This window comes from Periophthalmus magnuspinnatus, chromosome 1 (genome assembly GCF_009829125.3).
Source record: "Periophthalmus magnuspinnatus isolate fPerMag1 chromosome 1, fPerMag1.2.pri, whole genome shotgun sequence".
NCBI lineage: Eukaryota > Metazoa > Chordata > Actinopteri > Gobiiformes > Gobiidae > Periophthalmus > Periophthalmus magnuspinnatus.
In genome coordinates, this window is record NC_047126.1 from 10,743,407 (window position 1) to 10,770,882 (window position 27,476).

General features: G+C 42.0%; 2 protein-coding genes across 4 annotated transcripts in view; one reads left to right on the forward strand and one right to left on the reverse strand.

Annotated features, from left to right (window-relative positions):
- The window catches only part of LOC117387956 (adhesion G protein-coupled receptor L1-like), a 28,495-nt gene extending 8,212 nt beyond the window's left edge, over positions 1–20,283 (forward strand). The window contains exons 2-25 of one of the 3 annotated variants that reach the window (XM_033985678.2): positions 734–852; positions 2,889–3,105; positions 4,409–4,518; positions 7,534–7,741; positions 8,502–8,766; positions 8,840–9,179; positions 9,652–9,945; positions 10,497–10,600; positions 10,725–10,910; positions 11,000–11,038; positions 11,129–11,309; positions 12,216–12,338; positions 12,419–12,636; positions 13,283–13,456; positions 13,546–13,758; positions 14,466–14,686; positions 15,106–15,172; positions 15,269–15,357; positions 15,912–16,080; positions 16,162–16,311; positions 16,385–16,481; positions 16,571–16,681; positions 16,846–16,866; positions 17,140–20,277. In XM_033985678.2, the coding sequence (XP_033841569.1) occupies positions 783–852; positions 2,889–3,105; positions 4,409–4,518; positions 7,534–7,741; positions 8,502–8,766; positions 8,840–9,179; positions 9,652–9,945; positions 10,497–10,600; positions 10,725–10,910; positions 11,000–11,038; positions 11,129–11,309; positions 12,216–12,338; positions 12,419–12,636; positions 13,283–13,456; positions 13,546–13,758; positions 14,466–14,686; positions 15,106–15,172; positions 15,269–15,357; positions 15,912–16,080; positions 16,162–16,311; positions 16,385–16,481; positions 16,571–16,681; positions 16,846–16,866; positions 17,140–19,043 (5,571 nt within the window). In that variant the 5' untranslated portion in view covers positions 734–782 and the 3' untranslated portion in view covers positions 19,044–20,277. Of the gene's footprint in view, positions 1–733; positions 853–2,888; positions 3,106–4,408; positions 4,519–7,533; positions 7,742–8,501; positions 8,767–8,839; positions 9,180–9,651; positions 9,946–10,496; positions 10,601–10,724; positions 10,911–10,999; positions 11,039–11,128; positions 11,310–12,215; positions 12,339–12,418; positions 12,637–13,282; positions 13,457–13,545; positions 13,759–14,465; positions 14,687–15,105; positions 15,173–15,268; positions 15,358–15,911; positions 16,081–16,161; positions 16,312–16,384; positions 16,482–16,570; positions 16,682–16,845; positions 16,867–17,139 lie in introns of all 3 variants that reach the window. The other 2 variants (XM_055225260.1, XM_055225264.1) reach the window with 2 other exon arrangements.
- Positions 20,284–21,036: 753 nt separating this feature from the next.
- Positions 21,037–26,514, reverse strand: LOC117373352 (phospholipid phosphatase 3-like). The gene is made up of 6 exons (XM_033969342.2): positions 26,068–26,514; positions 24,835–24,992; positions 24,027–24,310; positions 23,178–23,235; positions 22,274–22,450; positions 21,037–22,199 (listed from the first exon to the last, which is right to left on the reverse strand). The coding sequence occupies exons 1-6, from the start codon at positions 26,279–26,281 to the stop codon at positions 22,098–22,100; spliced, it is 993 nt and encodes a 330-aa protein (XP_033825233.1). The 5' UTR covers positions 26,282–26,514; the 3' UTR covers positions 21,037–22,097.
- Between the last annotated feature and the right edge of the window lie 962 nt (positions 26,515–27,476).

Genomic DNA, 27,476 nt, shown 5'->3' on the forward strand with positions numbered 1-27,476 from the left:
CTTGTAAAATTAATTGTCACTTAAAATGTGTAGATTTTGTTGTGATTTGCAAAATGTGATTAGCCATTGAAATTGTGATTTTGATTTGATTAATCTGATTAATCTTGTAGCTCCAGACCACCAGTGTCTTGTCATGGGGAGGATATCCTTCTCTCACTTTGTTTCATCACTCAAATATTAACAAACTGTCGTAACCAACGTGACGTAGGGACCAAAGTTGCAGACTCGTAAAGGTTAAACAATGTCTTTATTCACAATAATCGTGAGCACAAAGGTAATAGTCCGTAGTATAGTTCGTGTTCATAAAACAAGGCAAGAGTCCAAAAGGGGAGGTCCGGAGCAGGGGAGGTCCGGAGCTGGTTCCCGGCGGATTCCTGGAGGAAAAAGGGATAAGGTTCCGATAAGCCAGAGCAGACAAAAATCCAAAGCGGTGTAAAGCCAAGAGCATATTCACGTGAGTACGCGGATGTTCCGGCCCGAGTGACACGTCCAGACCCCTCTTATCCGCGGCAGGTGGCGTTGATTGCGCTGATGGGGAGCAGGTGCGCGTGGGAGGAGTCAGGACTCCGCCCAGCTCCGGAGACAGACAGGTGAGGGAGGAGGGAGACGAGGGCGCAGGGAGAGCAGAACAGGGATCATGACACAAACTAATTTGTGTTTTAAATTTTTGCTGTACATACATCACATTAAGTTCAGTCACTTATCTCCCCTATTCTCTGTGCTCTCCTTGTAGGCTCTCCTAACGTGGCGGCCGGCGCGACGTCATAACCCTTCCCTCCAACATGGCTTCGTCCGTGTGGTTCCTGGGAGCTTGTGTGCTCATGTTGTCTCACATTGTCCCATTTGGTCAAGGTAAGATAATATATTATGATATTTAAAGAGCCCATATCATTTTTTAAAATATTTTTTTTCTGATCTATGTTATAATGTTGTTTCGTCATCAAATACATAGCTGGAGTTGTGTTATGTTTCATTCATACATGTTTAACACACAAATACTATTGTGCCAAGTTCGTCTCTCAAACAGAAAACACTCTGTTCCAGCTTGTGATGCCATGTGGTAATACAAGAGGTACTACGGTAATGTGTTTTTAGACTCCACATCTTGGAATTGCCAATCTCTACCTAACTAAAAGTAAAAGGTAGCTGTTAACTGGATATCAGGAGGTGGAACAGAGCATTTTGAGCTTTGGGGATGCAGACAGCCCAATAATGCAGGATTACTCAAAAATGTGTGAATGAAACAAAACACACATGTATGTTTTTGAGGTCATCATTTTAACATGGCTAAAAGCACACACACGTCAAGTTTGCATATATAAGACCTTTAATTATCCAATAGCTGACGTGCCTCTATCAACATGTTATGTAAAATCTACTAGAGTTTTAAACCATGTCATATATGGTGTTTGCTCATAATTAGTTCAGTCAATGTTGTATTTTGAAGCTTTGAATAAAAAGTCTATTTTCACCTACACTTACATCCACCAAGTTATGTGTGATTATTGGAAAAAAAAAACTCCGGGTCATACATGTAGAGTTAAAATTTTAAGAATAAAAACAAGCACCTTAAAATCGACTGCTGCTACTTCTGAGAAATGCAGTATAGGTGTGGTCAAAGTCGTGGTCAATCATTTCTGCAGCTTTGAACAGGAAGTTTATGGACACATTTGATTTTAGATCAATACTGAAAAGATGAATATAATATATATTAAAATATGATCAATGAATGTCGTAGTTTAATATCCCAAAATACCCCCCAAAAAGCATAATACATCTTCTTTAAACATTTGATCTCCATATGAAGCCATACACACTCCAGATAGGAGAGTATTGAAAAAATGTCAAAATGAAGCCAATGTGTGACTCAATAATAAGTCAGGAGTTGTAAGTCCCAGTCATCCTGGACAGATTTTATGAAATGCTTTGACCCATATAAACAAAGATTAGTGGCACATTTCAAGTGAGCAGTTTGCCAAGTCGAGCATTCCAGTAGTTAACAGTCAACAATGTGTCATTCAGTGTGTCAGACAGTAACAGCAGCCCCACACAGATTACAGCGTGTGGTGGTTTTAAACCAGGCTTTAATCTGCTAAATGGTAATGCTCGCTTTGATGTAGACAACCAGATTAAGGTGAAAGTAATATGATTTTCTCCTGTTACTCTGCCTTACATGGATTATTATGGCAGTCAGGTACATTCACACACACATTACTCAGATCCTCACTGATTTATGTCAGAGAAGAATAGAAAATCTCATATCTTCAGATTGTTTTCAGCGAGGCCCTGACAGAAGTGCAGGCTTTATCTGTTTCTGTGTCTTAAAAACAGTAGATATTGTGTTGTAACGCTGTATCACATCAAACAGAGGTGTCACAAGCAAGGTGCTATGGGATTTTAACTGACACTGTTTTTACATCTGGGAATGCCTCCAGTCCTTGTGCGTTCACACAAGCAGCATGTTCACACACATTTGAGTGTTAAATATCACAATTACACAAAGGTGATTATGTGAACATTATGTATTTAATTAAAGCAGGACATTGTGTTTACATTCAAGAGTAAGGCTGTTTAGAGCAATAGTTTAGCCCTGTTCAGCAGTAATAAAGCATTAGTGTGACAATAATATTTCAGTGAATAAAATAAGAAATAAACCAAATTAGTTAAAACCATATAAGATTAGTAAAGCATTGTTGTTCGTATTACAGCAATTTATTATGGTGATACTTTAAATCATAATCCTTAAATAGTTTGTTAATGTGTGAGCATTTCCTAAGTAAAGGCTACAAAAACGTAGAAGAAAATCTGTGATAATATTTTATATAATATTAATATGCATAAAATGCCATCAATGAAGCCATCAACATGGTTTGTCCTTGGTCCTACAGCCGCCATGTCCCGGGCTGCGATGCCGTTCGGGCTGCTCCGCAGGGAGCTGGCTTGTGAGGGATATCCCATTGAGCTGCGCTGCCCAGGAAGTGATGTAGTGATGGTGGAGACGGCAAACTATGGAAGAACGGATGACAAGATCTGTGATGCAGACCCCTTTCAGATGGAGAATACTCAGTGTTACCTTCCAGACGCCCTCAAGATCATGGCCCAGAGGTTAGTGCTCCATTCAAAATTTGACAGGCCTTGAATCAATGATACTTGCATTACTTGTTATATCCTGGAATTTCTTTAGCCTACATATTCATTTCATCAGTACAGTATAATGCAATTATGTAATTAGAGCTTCTTACTCATACAGTGTATATAGTGTATATCACTCATATATCTAAAGTGTATATAATGTATATCACTCATATATCACAGTGTATATAGTGTATATCACTCATATATCACAGTGTATATAGTGTATATCACTCATATATCACAGTGTATATAGTGTATATCACTCATATATCAGTGTATATAGTGTATATCACTCATATATCACAGTGTATATAGTGTATATCACTCATATATCACAGTGTATATAGTGTATATCACTCATATATCACAGTGTATATAGCGTATATCACTCATATATCACAGTGTATATAATGTATATCACTCATATATCAGTGTATATAGTGTATATCACTCATATATCACAGTGTATATAGTGTATATCACTCATATATCAGTGTATATAGTGTATATCACTCATATATCACAGTGTATATAGTGTATATCACTCATATATCAGTGTATATAGTGTATATCACTCATATATCACAGTGTATATAGTGTATATCACTCATATCACAGTGTATATAGTGTATATCACTCATATATCACAGTGTATATAGTGTATATCACTCATATATCAGTGTATATAGTGTATATCACTCATATATCAGTGTATATAGTGTATATCACTCATATATCACAGTGTATATAGTGTATATCACTCATATATCAGTGTATATAGTGTATATCACTCATATATCACAGTGTATATAGTGTATATCACTCATATATCAGTGTATATAGTGTATATCACTCATATATCACAGTGTATATAGTGTATATCACTCATATATCACAGTGTATTGTGCATCGGCCAACGGCATAAGCCAGTGCATTCTACACATACAGATTGGAAACAGTGAGTCAATCAATGAAGGCTAGTGTAGTACATACATGTAGCTCTGCATCAAGCCCAAGCTCGTCCTGGAAGTTGTACGTGTGTTTGTGTGTGTATCTGTGTGCGCTACTATCTCCAACTGAGTGTGAGTGGTTGGCTGCACCATTAGCGATGTACTCAGCAGTGTTTTCCTAGAAGACCTGATCAATATTCACTCGGAGGCAGAGGAGACAAATCGAGTGTCCTTTCCTTCCCCTTTCCTGTCTCCTAATCACTCACCCTCCTCTATCTCTTTTTACCCATCACCCCTCATCTCTCCTTCCATCGGTGGGGCAGGTGTAACAACAGGACTCAGTGTGTCGTGGTTGCGGGTGTGGACGTCTTCCCAGATCCCTGTCCCGGAACCTACAAATACCTCGAGATCCAATATGAATGTGTCCCCTACAGTGAGTATAAATTGTTTCCATAGATATGCACATTACGCACGTTACACTGTAAGACTTTGCTTTGTAGTTTTGATAATACAAATGTCTTTAAAACCAAAATGAGGTATTCCAAACTATGGGGCGGGACACATAAGCAGAGGTGGGTTGTTGCCGAAAATTTTATCCAAGTAAGAATACCATTAATAATTTTACTTAAGCAGAAGTTGTGATCCACATTACCTAAGTAAGACAAAAAGTATTTGGGGTCTGGATATAACAAGTGATTTTTTAATATTTTGAAATTAAATTAATCTGAGAGACAAAACATGAAATTAAGCACAAAATGTAGTATTTACAGAGCATAGACCTCAAAAATCCAAAAAAGAAATCAAATCTAAAGGAGCAATGCAAGAAACACAAATGTCCAGATCAATTAACATTGTAGGTACTCGAGTAAATGTAACTGGATACTATACCCACCTCTGTCCACTTACAGACAAGCTGATTTGAAGTGCTGAAGTGCTACACACATTTAAAAAGAAAGAACAGTTAACCTACAATATAATTGCAATGCACAGTGTTAATCTGCTAATGATGTTCACATGAATTATGTTTCTCGTTTGAAGTGTTGTACTATGTAAAGCGAATACTACACAATACAAAACATGACAGGAAAAACACCGCCATTGTTTGTTTCACCATTAAAAGTTTTACAGTGTATTCCCAACACCGCATGATGATGTATTACCTACATTTGAATCGTTTAGTTTGTTGTATTAACCTTTGATGTCAGATGAGTGAAATCCTGTCTCTTTTTTCTCAGGGAGTGTGAGTGTTTTGAAAGGGTTCATGGAGGAAGTTCAGACAGAAAGTTGTAAGACGTTTGGGTAGCTGTACATATCTGGGCTGTGTGCGCGGTGTGTGCATGCGTGTGGGTTTTCTTTTTCAGATTTACACCACAGGAGTTGCTCTCTTTTCTCCACAGGATCCTGATTGAAGGAAGGAGAGTTGGGACGGCGGGGTTCAGAGGGGTGGAATTGGGGAGGAGGCGTCTGGGGAGTGGGAGGTTATAGGAGGGAGAGCTGCAAATGTGAACAAAAAATTTGGGCGAGAATTAGCTCTTTTTCTGTGCATTACTTTCTGATTCTTTCTCCTTCTTGCTCTTGCTGATTTTTCTACCTTTCTGTCAAGTAGGACTGCACAATATTTGGAAAGCTACCTATATGCACTATATCATTGCATATGAAGATTGGGATTAATGGGTACCTTTTGTCTCTCTGTTTTGGGTTTACTTGGGTATACAATGCTCAGCCTACATCCTTGTGATAACATGCATATGTGACTTACATGGGCTCATTTCTCCATTGATAAATATATAATAATATAACATAAAGTTTCAATTTCAGTTTGGTCTTTGTTGTATGTGCACATGTTATAAAATGTGTGAAATATTGTGCAGTCCTTTCTGCCTCTCTGCCTTTCTCTCTCTCTCTTGCTTCCTTTCCTGATTTCTGGCTTGCTTTCTTGCTTTTCTGTTTCTCCTCTTTCACCCTCTGACTGCTCTTTCTTTCTCTCCCTCTTTTTTCCTATGCTTGAGTAGAAGTGGACCAAAAAGGTAAAGACAATACATTGTAGCATCTTGATCTCTCCTTGCCCCAACCCCTCTCTCTCTTTCTCTCTTTGATTCTCTCTCTCTCTCGCTCTCTCTCTCTCTCTCTCTCTCTCTTGCTCTCTCTCTCCCTCTCTCGCTCTACTCTGCCATCTCTCTCCTCTGCCCTAGGACGTTGTTTCGTAGTCATGCTGGATGTTGCCCCCTTTTTCCATTTCCTTATCCTTTTTTCCCATATTATCCATCTCTCGTTGTATGGAAATTCGTCCTTTTATCCAGTTTTATCCAGGTTCTGCACTTAGCTTTCTTATCTTATCTCTTCTCTATAGACAGTAGAAGAATAGTGGACCGTGGGATCAGTGGCTGTCAAGGGAACTTATATTGAGAGCATGTCAAATAATTAAAACAATTTTTTTCCCTTCACTTTTTATATATAAATACATATATATTTTGACTTACTCCATATTCACCAGCAACCTACAGCACAATGTGCCTAAATCAGACTTTAGAAGAGTCTAGAAGTCCCTGTCCCTGTTCGGTTCTGTGGATGCTGGAATCCTTTTTGTTGCATAATTCATTGCAGTGTCAGATGGTTCAATATTCTTCTACTGCCTATAGCCTTCTCTCTGCTCTTTCTGCACAAAACAGCCCACAAACACAAACAAATAAAACTACAGCAAACAAACACTACACAAACATGTCATTTAAAATAATCCTCTGAATAATCTTCGCACTATTACTACTCCTACTACTACTCTCCTCTCTATCTTTGCTTCATTCCTTATTGTCCAATCATCCGTTCATGCTTATTTTCCCTTTTCTTCCCTTATAGGAAGAGCCCCTTATTTATCTCCATAGGAAAAATAAGACCAAATGTGTGTGACTATCCGTCTGGATGTCTGCTTCTCTGTGTGAATGTGTGTGCATGCCTCTCTGCATGCCAGTGTGAGGAGTACATTAAGTGTCCATACAGTTATTGACATGTCGGTGGACCAATCGTGCTTGGCGTAAACTAACCTGCCCTCTCATTCACTTCAAGGCAAAATTTAGCCCCGCCTTCTGCGTCCCTGACTCTACCTCTCACACTCTCAGTCTTTTTGCACTAACTCTCATAAAAACACAACCCAAACACAAGCCACATGAACACACTTTAATTGCAGTGCCCCAGTCGTATCACACATTAATCACTGTGTGATGCAACACACACACAGCTGCCTTTCTTTTCAAATTCAGGTGTTTTAAATTCCTCTCTTTGTCTCTTCTTTCTGTTTCTCAAATCTCGCTGCATCTGATTCATGACATTTTTCATGCATTGATCCATTTTCATCCTGCACCTGCCTTCACTGTCTTTCCACTCTCTCCTTCTCTCTCCTGCTCTTCCTCCTCACATCCTCCTCTTGACCCCCTCCTTCCTCCCCGATTCCCAGTTTTCGTGTGTCCGGGCTCACTGCTCAGCATCGGCCCGGCCTCGTCTCTCCTGGAGGCGGAGCATCAGTCGGGGGCGTGGTGTAAGGACCCTCTGCAGGCAGGAGACCGGCTCTACGTCATGCCCTGGACACCCTATAGGACAGAGGTGCTGTATGAGTATGCCTCCTGGGACGACTACCGACAGAACAGGGTCACCACCACCTACAAGTGAGTCAGACTGAACACACTGTTTAAGGCTGGCTTTATCACTGGCATGTATCTAGGTCTAAGCAAGAACTAACAGAACTATGACAATAACCCACTATTAAAGGTGCACTTTGTAACTTTTGTGGTGGGAGTCTGCAACCTACGTGTCTCTATGGGATGTTACGGTGTTGCTTGAAATGTCCCATAGTATGGCAACAAACGTATCTATTTTGAGGTGTTTTTTATTGCATGCATTTGCCACAGATCTGATCTGAACCTTGGCCTAGTGGTGTCACCTACTTGTCTCAATGGAGATTTATTGCCATATTGTGGATCATTCCAGGCAAAGCAATAATATCTCCATGGAGACAAGCAGGTGACAGACCCTCCACCAGAAAAGTTACATAGTACCTTTTAGCAGTACATTAAAAGCATGTTTGAGCCATATTCTCTTGGCACTCACATTGCATTGATTTATGTAACTGTATGATTAAAAATCAAAAATAACTATTTGTGATTATTTAAATTGCATGATCTTTTGTAGACCATAACACACTTTTTTTTAACCTTGACTCCCATTTTTGACTAGAATAGAACATATTTTAATGATTGAAGGAGGAGGCAAATATGAATTATGCATGCTTTATTACATTCTCAATGAAAAACAATTGACTGCATTGCCCTCTGCAAGATTAAATGGATTAAGGGTTTTTAGTGTCAATTTAAATTATAAATATGCCCCAGCCAGCCCTTATTAGTGCTAAACGCTGCATGTTTTCAGGCTGCCCAGTCGGGTGGATGGGACCGGTTTTGTGGTGTACGATGGTGCTGTGTTTTACAACAAGGAGCGAACGCGAAACCTGGTCAAGTACGACCTCCGGACACGCATCAAAAGTGGTGAGGCTGTGGTGGTCAATGCCAACTACCATGACACCTCTCCATACCGCTGGGGAGGGAAGTCCGACATCGATCTTGCCGTGGATGAAAATGGCCTTTGGGTGATCTATTCGACTGAAGCCAATAATGGACGCATTGTGGTCAGCCAGGTAGGAAGAAAAGAAAACAGATGAATGCTGTTGATAAGAAGAATAGGTCTTGTATTGAGCGTCTTTTGTGCAGGTGAACCCGTACACACTGCGCTTTGAGGGGACATGGGCCACTGGCTTCGACAAACGCGGTGCCAGTAACGCCTTCATGGCCTGTGGAGTATTGTACGCGGTGCGTTCAGTCTTCCAGGATGACGAGGGGCAGGCGGAGGGGCGGGTGGGCAGTGACATGGTGGTGTACGCCTATGACACCAGCAGAGGACAAGAACTGCCTGTTCAAATCCCCTTTCCCAACCCTTATCAGTACATCTCCTCCATCGACTATAACCCCCGAGACAACCAGCTCTATGTGTGGAATAACTACTATGTGCTTAGATACCCCCTCCAGTTCACACCGCCGCCCCCCACCAAAGGTTAGTTTGACCACAAAACACTTCATCATATGGTTCATAATTAAACTGTTGTCAGCAATTAAAGTAAATAAATCAACCACTATATCCGTATTCTCCACATGGTGGTTTTCTGTGATAATAAGTAAGGATTAAAATAATGCATGTCAGTTAGCCTTAGAATTCTAATTGACCGTAGTTTAAGGTTAGATAAACAGAAAGTTTGGCTTATAAGGGTAATAATTTCATATAAAAATTTCAAAGTAGAAAACATTATAAATCAATATTATGCATTCTTGCTGGTAAATGTGATTCTAATTAGCTTGTAAAGTGCAAGCTGCCATCATTCATGCTGTTACTGAGTTTATAATGGAGCTTACAACACTCTGCCTCACCAGCTGTAGACCAGTCTGCTTTGATCCTTCTTCAGATTTGAATAAGAGCTGTAGACCCTGACCTTGCAATTGTGCTTGATGAAGATGTCTTTTTGATCCAGGTCCTCTGTCCTCACTGATGACGACTGTCCGCTCCTACACCACCACTGTCTCCTTAACCCCAGTGCAGCCCTCAGCTTCCCACCCGATCGGGGTCATAAATCGCGGGCCATTTGACCAACGTCCCATCACAGCCATGGTTCCTCTGACACCACGCCCTCCTCTGCGGGTGCCCCTGGCTCCTGGGAGTCCAGGGCAGATTGGCGGCTGTGAGGGGCGGGTGGCACGAGGGGTGCAGTGGCCGCCCACACTGAAGGGAGAGACAGTGGAGAGGCCCTGTCCCAAAGGCTCTCTGGGTAAGGGCTGTTTTAGCTGTGGGAGTGCCTGTATTGATGTTTACATTGGACTCTCCTTTTTGACTTCCTTTGAAATACTCTCTGGCACTCTGTTTGAACTGGCTTCATTTGTACTGACTCTGTAGCCAAGTTCTCTCTCTGAGGAAAAGCTTTCTTGTACATAGGTTATGTTTATAAACTTGTAGTGCTTCTCTTTGCAGTTATATCCCGTAATGGACGAATCTGGCCCAATTCCAATTCTACCTGAATAAGTGAATTACTATAAGACTGAATTCTTTGTTAGTCAGTTTGCATCTGTTTGTCATATGATTTTATTTCTACAATATCCAACAAGATTTCATTACAACCCACAATAACATAATTGGCAACAGAATTAAAAAAACTATAGCGATGAAAGCATGTAAGATCATATAATTCAACACTGAGCATACTGAGGTCATTGTGAAAGGTAATAACAATGCTAGCAATGTTTAATTGTTGAGTAATCCTTCACTAAAGCTTCTTTGTTAGTTTTGTGAGTCTAAAAAGCTGCCCCCCGTTGGTCCCTGCAGGTATCGCCTCATACCAGTGCATGTCATCACCCGTGGGCTGGAGCTCCCGAGGACCTGACCTTTCTAACTGCACCTCTCCATGGGTCAGCCAAATTGCACAGAAGGTTTGTCCCATCTCCAGCCAAACACAAATACTGCTGTGCAAAGGCCCCACTTCCACCCGAGTGTGGCTTTTCTACGTTAAATGTCACAATATTTGACATTATGAGCGCTCCTTCCTTTGTGCAGATTAAGAGTGGAGAGAATGCAGCCAATATTGCAGGGGAGCTGGTGAACTTGACCCGGGGGCGGATCTATGCGGGTGATGTCAGCATGTCTGTCAAACTAATCGAACAGCTATTGGACATCTTGGACTCTCAGCTACAAGCCTTGAGACCAGCCAATAAAGAATCAGCTGCACGTAATTATAACAAGGTAAATGATGCTCTTGACCTTTCAACTGAACCGTAGGTAGAAATGTCACTGTGGATGGGTCTAACAATAGCTACTTTTCTTCTTTTCAGCTGCAGAAGAGGGAGCGCACATGTCGAGCTTATGTGCAGGTGAGCTATGAGGATCGATGCGCAGATCTATACCAACATTTATTGTGGTATAAAGTACAAAGTATAAAATATTTTCTGTTTCTGTCGCAGGCTGTGGTTCAGACAGTCGATAATCTGCTTGGTCCAGAGGCTCTTATGTCCTGGGCCGATATGAGCAATGCTGACCAGTCACGCTCGGCCTCACTGCTGTTAGACGCAGTGGAGAAAGGAGCGTTTTTATTGGCCAACAACCTCTATGAAGGACGATTCAGTGACAGAGCACCCAATATTGGTATGCTGTTTGCCTTTCATTTTAGATTCATTCATATTACAATAAATACAATATTCTGACACACTATCTAGACCATAGACTGTATTTATAACCTGCTAGCCGCCGCATTCCAAGTAGGAAGCGAGCAAGGGTGCACTTCTGGCTCCATAACTGTGGCTTCCAATTTAAATGAAGCCAAAATGTCCCCCCTCTGTCCGGAACTGCTGCTGTCAGACTTGTCATTTTGGTCTTAAAATGTTCGTAATAATCCGCTCTACAGGATCCTGATATTTTTATTTTGCTATTGTGTACGTAACTCAAGATATATTAATAACAGACAAATCAGGAGCCTTGGTTTCCTTAGGTCGCTCCCGTTAGCATTTGCAACAGGTTTGATTGACAGCGTTGCTAAGTGCCTGCTTCCTGCTAAACTAACAGTGCAGGGGGGAAGGAGCATTACCTTCAGCAGCCTTGCTCCGGATTGGCTCTTTAGTTGCTATGATACTCGTGCTTGGAAGTCCTAATATGCAACTTGGATCCAAATTTGCCCCTATAACTGCTAGGCTCGATAAGCTTCATTTGACTGGAGTCGTGCACTATGGGTGGCTCTTAGTCTACTTCTTTATACAGCCTATGATCTAGATGCATCAGTTAAACCAAAGGTGACATATAAAGTGCTTCTTTAGGAGACAAAACTATAGACTAAACCAGAGCTACTACAAATATATGCACTGAACATCTGAACACATTTTAAATAAGGCTATAAAAGGAAAAACAGTGTAAATCTTTATTCCTAATGAAAACATTGTGAAATATTGCTTTTTGTAGAATTTGCCAATATGTTGTGCATGTAGAGTGTTATCTTTTTTTGAATGTCCTAAAATAGATTTGCTTAAATATTGAAACCATGAATATGTGTTTGAACAGATTTGGAGGTGTATGTACTAAACACAGAGGCAGACATCCAGGACATGACTTTTCCTCATTCGTATGACAGCGACAGCATCCTGCAGATTTCAGCACTGGCCTTGCAGCAGTACAGTAACAATGGTCTGTGATGCCAACCTCAGCTTGTTTATATTGTGCAGGTTTTTCAATATAATGATTAATAATATGTCTGCTCTCTTCAGGTCAGGTAAACTTGGTGCTTGCACTGTATAAGAACCTGGGGGCCTTCCTTACCACACAGAACTCCACTTTACGAATGGGCCTGGGTATGGGACAGAGTTCTGATGTGAGGAGGCGGAGTCTAGTTGTCAACTCCCACGTGATCTCTGCCTCCGTGCACAGAGGCTCCAATAGGGTCTATCTCTCCGAGCCCGTCATCTTCACACTGCGACATCTACAGGTTTGTCCTACAATGTTTTACCTTTTTTGGGTGTTGTAATACAGAAGAGTAGCCCAAAAATGACTAATAATACTAAAATACCTACAATGCTATATATAGGTAGTGAGCTATTGAAGTTTTGCGTCACAATGATTATGGCTAAAATAACTGGGATTAAGGATAATATCATGGTTTATATCTGTGTAATCGCTCAGTTGTCCAGGTATGATCCATTGTAAAATAAAAATTCAAATCTGTCAACTGTTGTTGTTAGAAATGGAAACAACATTTATCTAGATGGCTATTTTCACAATTACAAATACAAAATGTTTTTCATGCATGCTAGGATTACTTATAGAATGCATGAGTAGGATTCATATTGTTATTCTGTGTGTGTATATAGCAGCGTTCACTACTACAGCTTTGTAAACCTTGGATATTTTCCACCCATAAAGTTGGCGTATGATTTTTAGATCTCTTTTTAATATGACCCCCTGTCCCCCTCACATCACAAATCATCCTTGACCAGGCAAAATTAATGATTGCTTAACAATTGTTGTCATTTCATGAGTGCAGGTAAAAGCTTTTATTCCAACCGAATGCCCCATGGAGTTTGCCTGACATTTTCTGAAGTGGCTTAATGTGTTTTTCTGTCTCTGTCCCGAAGCTGGAAAACCACTTTGGTCCGAACTGTTCTTTCTGGAATGCGACAGGGGCGTCGGGTTCCGGCAGGTGGTCTACACAGGGCTGCCGGTTATTGCACACCAACAACACACACACAACCTGCGCCTGTAACCACCTGTCCAGCTACGCAGTGCTCATGACCTATCAACAACCAGTGGTGAGTGGCATACCATAGTCTAGAGTTAGTATAATATAATAGTATAATATAAAAATAAGTAATATGACTGACTTGTTACGATCTACCAGTCTGGAGTTGGGGTGGAGGAGCTTCTTGTCAGCGTGGTGTCCTGGGTGGGCATTTCTGTAGCCCTGGTGTGTTTGGGAACTTGCCTTGCCACACTTTGCTGCCAGGGGGCGCCATGGCACACAGACCACAGCACCATCCACTGCAACCTATGGGCCAATCTGCTGTTCACTGAGCTGCTATTCCTTGTGGGTGCCAATAAGGCCCAATACACGGTAAGTGCACTAGAATAGAAAATCAATCCTGTTTTTACATTTGTGGTGTTCATATGACATTCTTAAAGAGCCTATAGTTAAAAGAAAATAGCTGGAGGACAGGCCATTTTGGTTTACATTGACGTTTACATTGTCACAAATGCTTCGAAAAAAGTTTTAAAAAAGCATTTTTTTCACTCAAGTATAAAAAGTGGTGGTATTATTTGGTCAAATGGGCTTGATAGTTTTAATTTTTCCGGATAACTTGATTGACACAAATTATAATTATAAATTTCTCTTTTATGGGTGCACAATGGTGTCTCACAGGTCTGAGGAATTGATAGAATTTTAACTGAGATCTAATCATTACAAATCACAATTGTTAGCTTTGTGTTTTTTTAAGAGCGGTCTACAGCCAATCCTGTGGTAGTAAAAGCTTATTTGTTGAGTATTTCAAAGTGTAAATCTGTAGTCATAAATCTTATTAATAAACATCATATTTATTAGTTTTGTTCATTAGAAACCATAACTTTGAATCAAAACCAATGAGAAATAATTGTATTTTGTATTATATTTTGCCTTATCGCCCAAGTGTTGTAAAGGGTTGAGGGTTGAGGCATAGAGTTGTAAAGGCTCATAAAAATATATAATATGAACACAACCTTTTTACAGAGTTTGAATTTATTCAAAGCGATGTGCATAAGATTATGTTATTTCTTCACTCCCAGGTTCTGTGCTCTATCATTGCTGGCCTGCTGCACTTCTCGCTGTTGTCAGTCTTCTGCTGGTTGTGTTTGGAGGCAGTGGAGCTGTATCTGTTACAGCGCGAGGTCTTTGAGGGAAGAAACTCTCGGAGGAAATATTTTTACCTATGTGGATACTCCATACCTGGGCTGGTGGTGGCTGTGTCTGCGGCCATAGACTTCAGAGGATATGGATCTAAAACTGCGTAAGAACAACTTGGTCAATGTAATGCTAGTGGTTATTAAAAAAAACCATTTGGCTTTCAAGTAGCACCACAAAGGAGAAAAATAAATAAATATTGGATTCTGATCTCAGCCAGTGAGTCATTTAGGGTCACAATCAAGAAACCCTAACCCTAAGCAAGTGTACTAAAGAAATGAAAAACCTGAACTAAACCCAGAGCTGAAACCAGGGCCAGCTCTAATTCTGTATTATATTTATCTTACTACTTGCACTTTAATTTCGTCCACCCATCCGTCCAAATTGAACACTTTGAATATCACATTACCACCGGAGGAGGTATCGTTAGTGGATGGAGAGGACCAGTTTACTTACATGTCACTAATATGTTCATCTTCCTGTTGTATTTGAATACAATAAAATTAATATATTTTTCTCACTCAGATGCTGGCTACGAACAGACAATTACTTCATCTGGAGCTTTCTGGGCCCTGTGGCTGTCATCATCACGGTAAACACATTAACCTGATTATGATCATATTTATTCTTGTTTTGTATTGATGTATTGGAGGGATTTTGTGTGTGATGCATCTCTTTTTGGTCTCAGTTGAACCTGGTTGTCTTGGTAATGACCTTACATAAAATGCACAGCACGGCAGCGCTCAAGCCAGACTCCAGTCGTCATGACAACCTGAGGTCAGTACCCGCATCATGCTGTTTGGATTCAAGAGAAAATGTGGAAAATGTTTATTAAAGGCTGTGAAAGAATGGCACATTGCTTACATAGAACAAAATTAAATGTACAAGAAGACGTAGTTTGAGTCACCCTGATGGGTCATATTAGTCTATAAATAGAAAATGTTGGGACACAGGTTTGCTGCGTTCAGCAAAAAAATCCAAAGGTAGTGGAAATGTTACTGTATTACATAGTATGGCCCTAATGTCATATCAGGGCACATAAATGTATTTAATAAATGTAAGAAAAACTTGTCTGCTTGTCTCTGTAATCCCTCAGCCGTCAAGGTAGTATCCATAGCAAAAGGAGATTACTTCTTATGTTTACAGCTGGAAGTCTGTTGGTGTGTATACAAATATAACATGGAAAATACAATCTACACAAATAACATACTTGCACTGTTTATCACTTACTTGTTTCTCAGTCTTTATTTTAAGTGACTGTGTGTTTCTATGGGATGTGGGCATTTGTATTGTGGCCTCACGTTTTCTCTGTTGTGTCCTCTCTCTCTCAGGGCCTGGGCTGTCGGCTCTCTGACTCTGCTCTTTCTGCAGAGCGTCACTTGGTCCTCGGGGCTCATGTTCCTGTCCGCTCCATCTCTGTTACTGGCTTACCTCTTTTCTTCCCTCAACACTGCTCAGGCTCTCCTCATCACCATTTTGCACTGCACTCTGGCTCGAAAGGTCAGCCCCCTAGTGGCAGCACTAGCCTTTGTCAGACTTAGATTTGCGACAGCGTGTTACTTGTCCCTCTGTCATGTGCAGGGTCAGAAGGAGTACGGCCGGTGCCTGCGTTTGTCCCAGTGCTGCGTGCCTTCATCCGGCAGCTCCCCAGACTCAGTCAAAGGCAGCGCTCTGAGGTCCAACAGCCGCTACACCAGCAGCCAGAGCCGCAGAGCCACAGCCAATAGACAGGTCTGTTACCACACACGGCACGTCTCCTTTTGTCTGACTCACATTTGACCTTGGGCAAATATGTCTATTATAGAGCCGCATCAGGAGGATGTGGAACGACACAGTTCGCAGGCAGACTGAATCATCTTTTATAGCAGCGGATGTTAACAACACACCTACACTAAACCGTGGTACTTTTTATTTTTTCATTTTATTCAAATCAGAATGTCCTTGTTCTTGTATTCAGTAGTTACATTTATTTTTTATGTTTGACTTCCAGCTGCTTTAGGAAATCATTTCCTCACTAATCCAGTGCTGCAGACACATGCTGGGGCTTCTCCCTATGACACTATGTTAGCCCAAGGATACAACCAACCTTTCACCTCCACAGGTAACATTCATAGATTCTGATTATTTGTATTAAGATAACAAAACAGTGATGTATCTTAGTGCTTGTACTGCTTGTATATTTTGTATGTAAGCACAGTAGTTTGTATTCTCTCAAATCTTGTCTTTCTTGCGTTCTCTGTCCCTCCGTTTAACTCGGACCACTAGGAACCTTCAGAAACAAGCCGAGTATGAGCTCTCTTTTATTGTGCTCATTCAATCAATCATTGAGCACCACATCCTTGACTTTCTGTGCGACAATTGCACTCAGTAATAATTATGCATAGACCATAAACATAAAGCATCCACTCCATGTGGGAATTAATCCACATTTCATCAAACAAGACGCTTTGGTCCACATTTCAAGCAGGCACATAACTCTCTGCTCATTCACTCATGAATGGTTCATGCAACATGCACCTATTCCTTGTTCCGCTCTGATATATGTCTTTTCTCCAACAGAGGGTGGTGTTTCTCAAAGTCAGGAGTCCTGCGGTTTGGACAGCATGTGCCTCAATGGTGGCTACACTCCCAACACATTCACGCTACATGGTTTAGGAACAACCCCAGGGTCCCGAGCTGGAGTGGTGGGCAGCACTGATCTCCTCAGAGACGGTGGAGTTGGGATAGGGGCAGATGACATCTCTCCTGGTCTCCTCACCCCTCATGGAGCATCAGACCTGAGCAGTGGCACAGGGATGAGGCGTAACCTGTCCGATGCAGCAGCTCTGGAAAAGATGATCATCTCAGAGCTGGTGCAGAGCAACCTGCGACCGTCTGTACCCATGCCTGTTCCTCCAGAGCGTTACGGTAGCTTAGCCCGGCCTCACCATGACCGGACCACTGTCGCACATTCTGCCACTCTGACCCGACATGCTCCGCCCCCTCAAGATGCATGGGCCTCGACCATACAGCCCACCACTCGCCCAAATGCACAGGAGGGGTGGACAAGGCACCCTACAGATCAGGACCCTCACCCACCGCCCCGAAGCACCCAGGATCTCATGACCACTCCTCGTGTACAGGATGGCTGGTCTGATAAAGAGGAGAGGTCTCAGCTGCAGGGGACACTGGGACGCCGAGGACTGCCGGATAAACAGTCAGTGCGCCCCCCAGAGGTCCAGGCGAGGCCCTACTCCACTCTGAGCCGCACACCTGGCACACTGTCCCGCCACCGCAGCACAGTGGAGTCCAGTGGCGGGGCAGACCGCGAGAGGGAACGGGAGCGCTATCGAGATCGTCCTCTACCCCCACCTCCTCCCCCTCCGCCCCAGGAGTCTGAGCCCCTCTACAAAGCTCTAGAGGAACCTCTACTTATGAAGCAGAGAGAGGTAGATTCATGGAGGGCCCCCGACCGGGACAAGGACGAAACGTATCTATTAAAACGAGACGCTATGGTGGAGGAGTGGAGGGGTGCGTCTGAGCGAAGGCGGGATGAATCGTTCAGCTCTCAAAAGAGCATGGAGGACATGGCTGAGTGGGGCTCAGCAGTGAACAGGGCACGAGAGGAGCGTGACTGCAGGATGGAGGTTTGGCGAGGTGGACCAGACATGGAACAAGAAGAGACATTTATCACCCAGAAAAAAGATTTTGGGATTGATGCTTGGAGAGGTGGCATGGACAGGGACAAAGAAGAGCCCTTCTTAAAGGACAGAGATGGTTGGAGAGGAGGGATAGAGCGTGACGGCGATGTGCAGAAGGATCGGGCACTGGATGTTTGGAGAGGGGGTGTGGACATTGACAGAGAGGACTCTTTCATGTTTGAGGGCAAAGACAATGGGGCAGATGGAAGGAAACGGGGAAGAGAGAGAGGCTCACTGCGTTACCATGGAGACAGAGAGGACTCTGAGGGCAGCTTCACTTTACCTTTGACCCCTGACCTCGACCTTGACGCTGATTCTTCTCCAATCTACGCCCGAGACTCAAACCCATCGCCGCTGTATCCGGGCGAACGGCGTTCCCCTCCTCTTAGCATCTTCCCACGAAGTTCTCCCCCAACCAACATCTTTGTTCCCAGAGACGCCACCTCGCCTCCCAACAACCTGTACTCGCGTCACTCCCCACAGGTGTACAGCCGCAGCAGCTCTCCCCCGCGCTTCTACACCCGCACCTCACCCCCCACCATGTCCTACCCCGACAGCAGCCCTGAGGGTCCAGAGGAGCTCAGTCCCACTGGAGGACAGCCACAGAGACCTGCTCTAGAGCTCCCCTACAGCCTGGGGCGCCCCCCACTGGGACCACGGCCCAATCACATGCAGACCTTCTACCAGCCCCCTCCGCTGGCCTCAAACGGTGATGCAGTGTACACGCCAGAGCCCACGTCAGAGGGAGAGGATGGACAGATGCAGCGGGTGACGAGCCTGTGACTAGGGCGGTGGTGATTGGGGCATAGGAACAGGCAGGAGGAGGAACGTCAAATTATCATATAAATTAAGACTGAATTTTATCTGGACAGTGGCGGTGTCGTGCATAGACTTCTCATAAAGGTAGATAAGGAACCCATCACTGATGAAGCTAACAATCTTTTGATCAGTGACGGCTATAGGCAGCAGTTTAGCACATACTGTTGACATAGTATTTAAAGGTTATGAAATGTCCACTAAACTATATTACTGCATCTACATGACATATAGGATGCATACACATACCACCAATTCATAGAAACCCCAACTAGAAAATAAATGACCCACAGACAGATGTTTATCTTTATGTAAAGTCTATGGTTTAGTGCAATGAAAAAAGGAATTATATAATATTAATTTTGATGGCTCCTTCCTGCTTCTATCTCCTGATCACCACGAGACTACCCTGTTTCATCCTTAGTTTATTATTTTTTTTAAGACTGTGATTCATGTTGAACTCGACCTAAGTCCTCTTTCTCTCTCTCCTCCTTGCTCCCTGATGTGTCTTCCCATGTCATTGGTGCTTTCTTCTTATTAGCCCATCATTGTCTTAAGTTTCTACTGGCTCATTGGCTGGTGTTGCCCTCCCCTGTAGCAAAGCAAACAGTGTGTCAAAGAAAAGCACTTGTGTGTTGCCAAAAAATCCTTTCAAAGAACATGTGCATGACTTTTTAGTGGCTTTATCAGGCTACGTACTATAGGGAGAAAGTGTGCCAGTGAGCATGACATGTGAGAGTGAATGGGTGAGAGATTGTGTGTAAATAAACCATTCTTGTATAATTAATGTACCACAGTGACGCATTTTATCAATATACCAACAGGGGGCTCTTATACTCCCCTTGCTACTGATTTTGAACTGTTTCGACCAATCCCATCTCACCACAAGGCCAAAAACCTTCGCCTCCTTCTGCCACAGACTTTTGGTGATGGAACTGTTGACATGAACTTTGCAACTGAACTTTTGACTCCAAAGCCAATCATGTTATAGACCTCAAAACTTTTCTGCAACTGCCCGCGGTCCCTGTAAATATCAGCCTCAAGTGTTCTGATTGTCTTGTATTGCTATTGAAGTTCAAGTAAACATGTGAAATAGACGTTTTTCTCTCTGGTTTTGTGAATAGAGCTAGACACAAGGTAAGGACACTTGAAGTGAAGTGTTCTGTTTACATCCTGTTGCAAATCAGAGTATAAACCTACATAAAACACTCCTAGGACTAAAGCCAAACAGTTAATGAATAAATTTGTAATTAAAGGACATAAACTGTGCCTGGTTTTCAAAATGTGTCACTGCTTAGGACAAAGAAAGAAGTATATGTTTGTAGGCTTGCTTGTAGACGGTTGTGAAATAGCGTACTCAATCAAAAGTCTGCATTGTTTGACTTATTTGCGACTTTGGGGATAATAAACTACTTCCTTTTTATGAGGTTTTGTTTGCCTGGCAAGTCAAGACTACATCCTTAAGAAAATACAGAGAGAACCAGTCTGGATTCTGTAGCCCTATTGTCCAGAATGAGCCGATAGGTTGGGTTCACCTTCTATAGTTTGATGATTGATCATTTCATATGGAGCAAGTATTAATATATGGGCGACTTCTTTCAAGGACTAAAGCAGGACTAGAACAAAACCAAGTCTGCATCACAACTAGACAGGGCTCAAACCAACACCAAACCAAGTGTGAACAGGAACTGGGTCCAGCTTGATAAAATCTATTCAGATTACAAAAAAAATGCAACTTTGTGATTAAATAAAACTACTTTGTGCTGAAAAAGCAAACGTTATTCTTTGTTGCCATTTGATTGGACCTTGTGACTAGGCCCAGTAATTACAGCTATATTACTCACAAACTAGGTCAAAACATCAGCATTTTGTTAATGGACCCATATTTTCAAAACTGCAATAACAGAAGGCAACAATTAAAAAAACAACTTTCATTTATTGATGGCTTTTTTAACTATTTGAGCAAATATGACTTCTAAGGTGGTAACGCATTTAGTCATTCAATGGGTTATTTCAATGCAGAACAATATAATACAATATTAGTTTTTCTTCTGCCTTGTGCTTTCCTTCATTACATTCAGAGGTTACAAACACTATAAATATACAGTACACTATATAAAATGTTATTAAAAAACTAAATAACATATAAACAATATCAAAAGTGCTTTACAGATTCTTTTCATAACAAAATGAGTGTTTTAAGTGAATCTAAAGTGTCCACAGGTCAAGTGCACGGAGCGTCTGCAGTTTAATGTTTTAGTGTGCAAAGGATTCTGTGAGGTCAAAGCGGCATGAACTAAGACTCTGATAAATAAGACGTTTTTTCATTGTTTAAACATGAAAACTGCTCTGTTATATTTCTGTAGTATGATCATTGTTATAATCTAGGAATGCTTCAACAGCTCATCTTGAGAGATACTAACTTCACTCAATAAAACAGTACAATCATTTAGGTAGATTCTCAAACCATTGCTAAATATCAGTGTGTACTGTTTAAAGGTACACTATGTAACTTTGCTTAATGTCTCTATGAAGATGTTATTACTTTGCTATGAATGTTCCACTGTATGGATTTGTGCTTATTTATCTTGCATTTATTCAGTTACAGGTGTTTTTATTGATAAAAACTCTACCTGCTTTTCTTTATTGAGATAGATTTAGCCATACTACGGAACATTTTAGGCAAAGCAATAACATACCCATGGAGACAAGCAGGTGGTGGAACTTCCACCATAAAATTATATAGTACAGTGTAGTTGAGTCAAGACGTGAGTACTCTCCCTTTCAACTTGTTTGTATGAGTAAATTAATACAGTTTTCTATGTCCAGTGCCTTGTCAAACCAGTATTAAAAAGGCAGTGAAACTAACACAGTACAGAATGTTTTGTGGCACCATGCACTTCGTTCATTAACTGAGGTATGTGGCTTTTCTTTACAGGAAACAGTCTCACATTCTTTAAGTTTCCTGTCTTCAGACGAGGTGCGCGTGGTGGGGGTGCAGGTGGAGGTACAGTGGGTGCTTCAGCAGACTGTGTGCTGGGGCGACAAGGGGCTGTCCAGCGGAGTTTCACTCAGAGAGAGGTCTGAACCGTTGGTCTTAAACATGGACGAGATGTGGAATGTCTAGAAAAGACAAATAAATATTGTAACGATCAGACCATAACATTACAGACAGAAAAATAAACAAATGTACTGACCACCCAGTAGGCAGTAAGCGCCCCCTGTATGTAGCCCGTGAGCACGTCAGACGGATGGTGCCTGTAGTCGGAGATGCGCGTGAGCCCAGTGTAGACGGCCAGCATGATCAGGATGAACTGAAGCAACGGCCTCAGCAGACGAGCACTGCGCCATGTGAAACGCGCCTGCAGGTAGAACTACGGGCAGAAAAAACACACCACACTTATTACATTGTTGCTTATGACCACAATCAATTACAACTTTTCACAATTGGACAGTGTTTTAATCAAGTGCCAAGGCAAGGATTATTTTCTAAAGACTGTAGACTGGAGAGTCTATGTCTACAAATCTCCAAAACAGCCACTGGGTGCTATCTGGTGCACCTCTATGTGCAATGTGTTTTTGTATCCTTAGGCACAGCCATTTGTGTTCAGAATAATAGATGCATTTACAGTATCATATCCTCATAGACTACACGTTTTCATGAATTACTACTTATCATCAATGTAATACTATTCAAAATCAGGTTCTTTCAAAGCACTGGAATCTGACCTGGACTCAAACCCCATAGACCCCTCCCCAGTACTGTATATAGTAAACTTTAGACAGGCCTTGCCCAGTGTATATGTATTGGGATGTTATATGTAGATTTAAATGCACAAGGCTTTACACTAACACAATAGAGGAGCAGTGAGGCGAGGTCTCTGTCCTCCCACAGGCCAACAAAGGCTGCTCTGTTTGTGTCCATTCAGATCGCGCCCTCTCTCTCGCTGTCGGTGGTTTATCACTGTGAAGATGACTCTAGCTTATTTGTGAATATTTATTGTAATTGTAATGTAATTGAAGGCATCATATTTTGTGTATGCAAGAGTTTTGTGATTATATCAAATCACAAAAAGTGAGATTGAACATTGAGATACTCACAGCCAAATAGAGCATTGTATACATGGCAAAGGAGGCGTGACCAGAGAAAAAGGATTTTCTGAAATGACAGGAAAATATATTTAAAAACAGCAGGGTTTTTTTACAATATGTTCCATCCATAGAATTATAATCACTTTTTCACACAATCCTGGTGCCACATAGGCTGAAATATGCTCCATGTGAACCGTGGTAGGAAACAACTGCCCTAAAGCCTTTGTCAATATTCCTGGTCAAAGTAATGATTAGCAGTAGTTGGTAATGTTAACTGGACATTGGGCTAAATTGTATTGTTTTTTCTTCTTCAACTTGCGTCACAAGCCCTACCTCATGTACTCGTACGTAACAAGACCTGAAAAAACAGTTAACTGGGCCACTTTTTCAGGTTAACATTTCACTTGCATTTTCATACATTCACATGTTGATATGTTTTGTATCTCACTCAGATTCAGATCATTTGTAAGGACTAGTATTTAGACCAAACATCAGAATATTCACACTATTAAAGATTTTTCCTCCTCAGTCTCATCACTGTTAGAGTTTGGTAGAGTAGCCAAAAAATTTGCTCAACGAAGAATATGTTCAAATCCTTTAATACTGCCAACATAAAGCTTTTTTGTCACTTAGTCTTCATGTAGTCTTACTCACAGTGGGAAATACTGTTACATCAAAACAAATGTTACTCAAGTAAATGTCACAGAGTACAACGCACCTCTGATTAGTGACCTTTTATTCCGGTCACATCAGTTGTAAACAAAGTATTATCAGGTGGATGAGTCACCTGTTTGTTTACACGAAATACGATGTGATTACTGCCCTACTTCCCTTGCTGCTAACCGCAACTGCACTCACCTGGCCTCCTCTTCTAGGCGGTGATCAGAATGACAGGTCACGGATGCCACATAAGTTCCTGTAGTGCAGTTGAGTGATGCATATGTTACACCACACACAGACAGGAAGTGGGGCCTGAGCCGTCCTACGCTCAGCTTGGCCATGTTGGTTAGCGACTGGCCGATGCAGCAGCCAAACAAAAAGCAACCCAGCTCTTTGTACAGGCACGACACATACACGTTCCTTATGAAGGCCTTAGAGTTCACACCACGAAAACGCACCCGGTAACATTCTCCCAGTGCAATCTGGAGATGGAAAAAAACAAAAAGAAGTTTACAAAACACTTAGAACATGTTGATTCACATATTAGTCAAGTGGTTTGTTGAAGTAAATATTGAGCAAAATCTACAATTGCGTTGGAAAATTTTAGCTATAACAGTTTACACTTGATCCTAGTTGAAGCCCAGTTTAGTCCTGATGTCAATTTAATTCAATTCTAGTCCTGGTGTAGTCCAGATTTAACTCCAGATGCAGTTTCACTTTAGACACAGTTTTGAAGTAAGGTATTGGCAAGTGTGAACACAATTAAAATGGTAAAACTGTCCAACTGTGCTTTTTTTTTACATTCAAGGCACTAAGCTCACTCAAGGTGGGCTTAGTGTCTTGTCCAAGGACACAAGAGCCGGTCGTTACACAATGCCTAAACTTATTTTATTTGTATATCTTTGTGAATAATGTGTGTAACCTGTACACCTTGAAGACCACAAGTATTTACCCAGTATTTATCCAGAGCTGTATACTTCCCCTTACTACTGCACATGGTACTCACTGTGAGGCCTGTGATGACAACGCCCCCTGCGATCAACAGCTCGTCTGGGATCACCTCTCTGTCCAGGTATGGGTATGTGATGCTGGGGTCTCCGCAGATAAACCCTCTTTTGTAAGGACTCACGGCCTTAAGCTCACACGCAAAGAATGGAATGGATGCTGAGAAAACAGAAAAATAAACCTATTTGTTCAGTATTTCTAAGATTATTACAATTATACTTTGCAAGAGACAATCCATTCAAGTGAAAAGATATAGTGCCCTAAAGAAAAGGTTCAAATAATGCAGGTCAAGTCACCTTTGGATAATTTATTCCGAAACAAAATATTTAAGTTTTTTTAAGAGGCGAGTTGTGATGCATGGGAACCTTCTCTTCTCTGGAAAACTGAGCCATTCTGACAACTACCAGGAATGCAAGGGTCAAAACACTGCTCCACTGGGATCATAGACCCAGAGAGCTCCCCTTTAACAGCTCAATACAGACTTGATTAAAATAGCAGAGTGGAGCTGTGTACTGACAGAGACCTAGTTTGAATTGCGCATGTGCTGTGTGTCCCATTATGTTGATGAGGGAAGAAAAGTGGGTTGTTTGTGACTCCAGTTAAACTCTTAACAACAAAAGAGCTGCAGAGGAACGGCCTGGGCCAGCCTCTCACTGTCCCGGGACCTTTCTGTTTTGCATGCCTGAATACGAGAGAGAGATGGGGGGAGGGGGGAGGGTTCATATTTGCTTCAATTAAAACACAGTCACATCAGTAAAGGATAGGGCTGAAGGCCATGATGCAATTATTGTTACTGCTTTAATACATCCCCACATGCTGCCTATTTATAATTTACTTAATCCAAATTTTATTCCCCATGGTCCAGCTCTGTCCTGAGAACTGAGGGTTGTCATGGAAACTATACAATTCCCCGGGCACGCACAAAACCGACGCACAAACCAGCTGGCACTAAACCCACCAGCATGGATCAGGGCAGAGGGAGGGGCGTCCTGTGATTGTGAGTGAACTAAAAACTTTTAACTTGGAATACACTGTTCATTTTCAGCACCATCATTATTACAAGAGATAGTGTATTACTTTAGGCAAGTGTATTGAAAATAATAATAGATATTGTGGCCAAATATAGACATTTAACCTCATGGACTGGTGCCTATACATAACCTTTTATTTCTACAGTGGGCTTTAACAATATAGTTGATTAAATAAATTACAGACCAAAAGAGAGAACACTCACCAAGGAAGAGGCACAAGAGATCCAATCCAACCAGAAGTTTTCGTTTGGATAAAGTTGCTCCAGTAAAATCCAGGAGTTTTTTTTCCCCAGCGCCAGTCTCCAGTCCCATCCCTCCCGCTGTCAGGCTGCCTCCCCCGGCCGCTACTTTGAGCTGCAGATCAGAGGTGTCCGGGATGGGTACTGCGCCGCTCGAAGAACCAAAAGTATCCAACATCACGGCCGAGTTCACACTGTACAACTTGTTCGCATGAAACACTAAAAAATTGCGCCTTTTTGGTGGTCAGCGCAGAGATGTGCACATGCTCACTAAAGCTGTCACGCTTTTATAGTACATGCATATAATTCCCATTGTATGTGTCACATGCGGAGAAAGTTACGTGTTGCGCATCCTCTTCCATCACAATCCAGAGCAGGACGCGTCCGGACTGGTTGCGCGCCACCGTCACTGCGCAGCTATGCACAGTGCACTAGAGAAAGTGAATTGCGAAAGTCCCGCGGAGCAGCCCGCGTGCCTCCCTCCCTCTTTCATTGAACTGTAATTATTATTCCCAACAAATGCTCCGTCATTTGTTCATAGATGTATTATGACGGAGGTAGGCAATATTTCTGCAATATTAGGTTTAGTCAGCAGTATTGCACAGTCTATCTGACACATTTCGACACGATTTCAATAAGATTCATCAATGAAATCAGTATTAGCACTTATTAAACCATTTCACAGCTCATATCTGTCTGCCAACATCTATGGCAGTTCACAGTCCTCGTTTTATTCTCCACCACCACCTTGAGACTGCGGACTCTGGTCTCAGAGACTAAGCAGGGTTGGCCTTGGTTAGTTCTTGGATGGGAGACAGCTGGACACTTAGGCTCGTTCCGAATTAGGTCATAGTTCCTAGCTCCTATCTCCTAGGTCTTAGGTTCAAGCATCTAACTCCTTGAGCTGACCCCTCCTTGGTTGACCCCTTCAAGCTACTTGAAGGGGTCAACCATAAGAGTCCTATAGGCAGATAAAAGAACCTGAACCTAGCCCTGAACCTAGCCCTGACTGAGGTGAGTGCAGAGATCGGCTGTGTTCAGAAACCTTCAGGTAAAAAAGCGGACTGTATTGTGGGATTCTGCATAGCTCCATACCACTCCAGAGATTTCTATGCTAAAGGAGCTATGAAAGGAATAACTCCTGCATAACTCCTTCCTAACTCACTGTTTGACTGGTGAGTTAGGACAATTCTTATCATGACAGAAGATGCTAGGAGCTTTGTGGCCAATTTGATGAATTTGGAACAAGCCTTAAGCAAGACACTTTACCCACCTTGGCTCATATGAAGGTGCTGTGCTGTTTGGTGGAGGTCAGAGGCTGATTACAAAGATTGGCTGCCTAGGATATTTCAGTGTACCTCAGGCCAACTGTG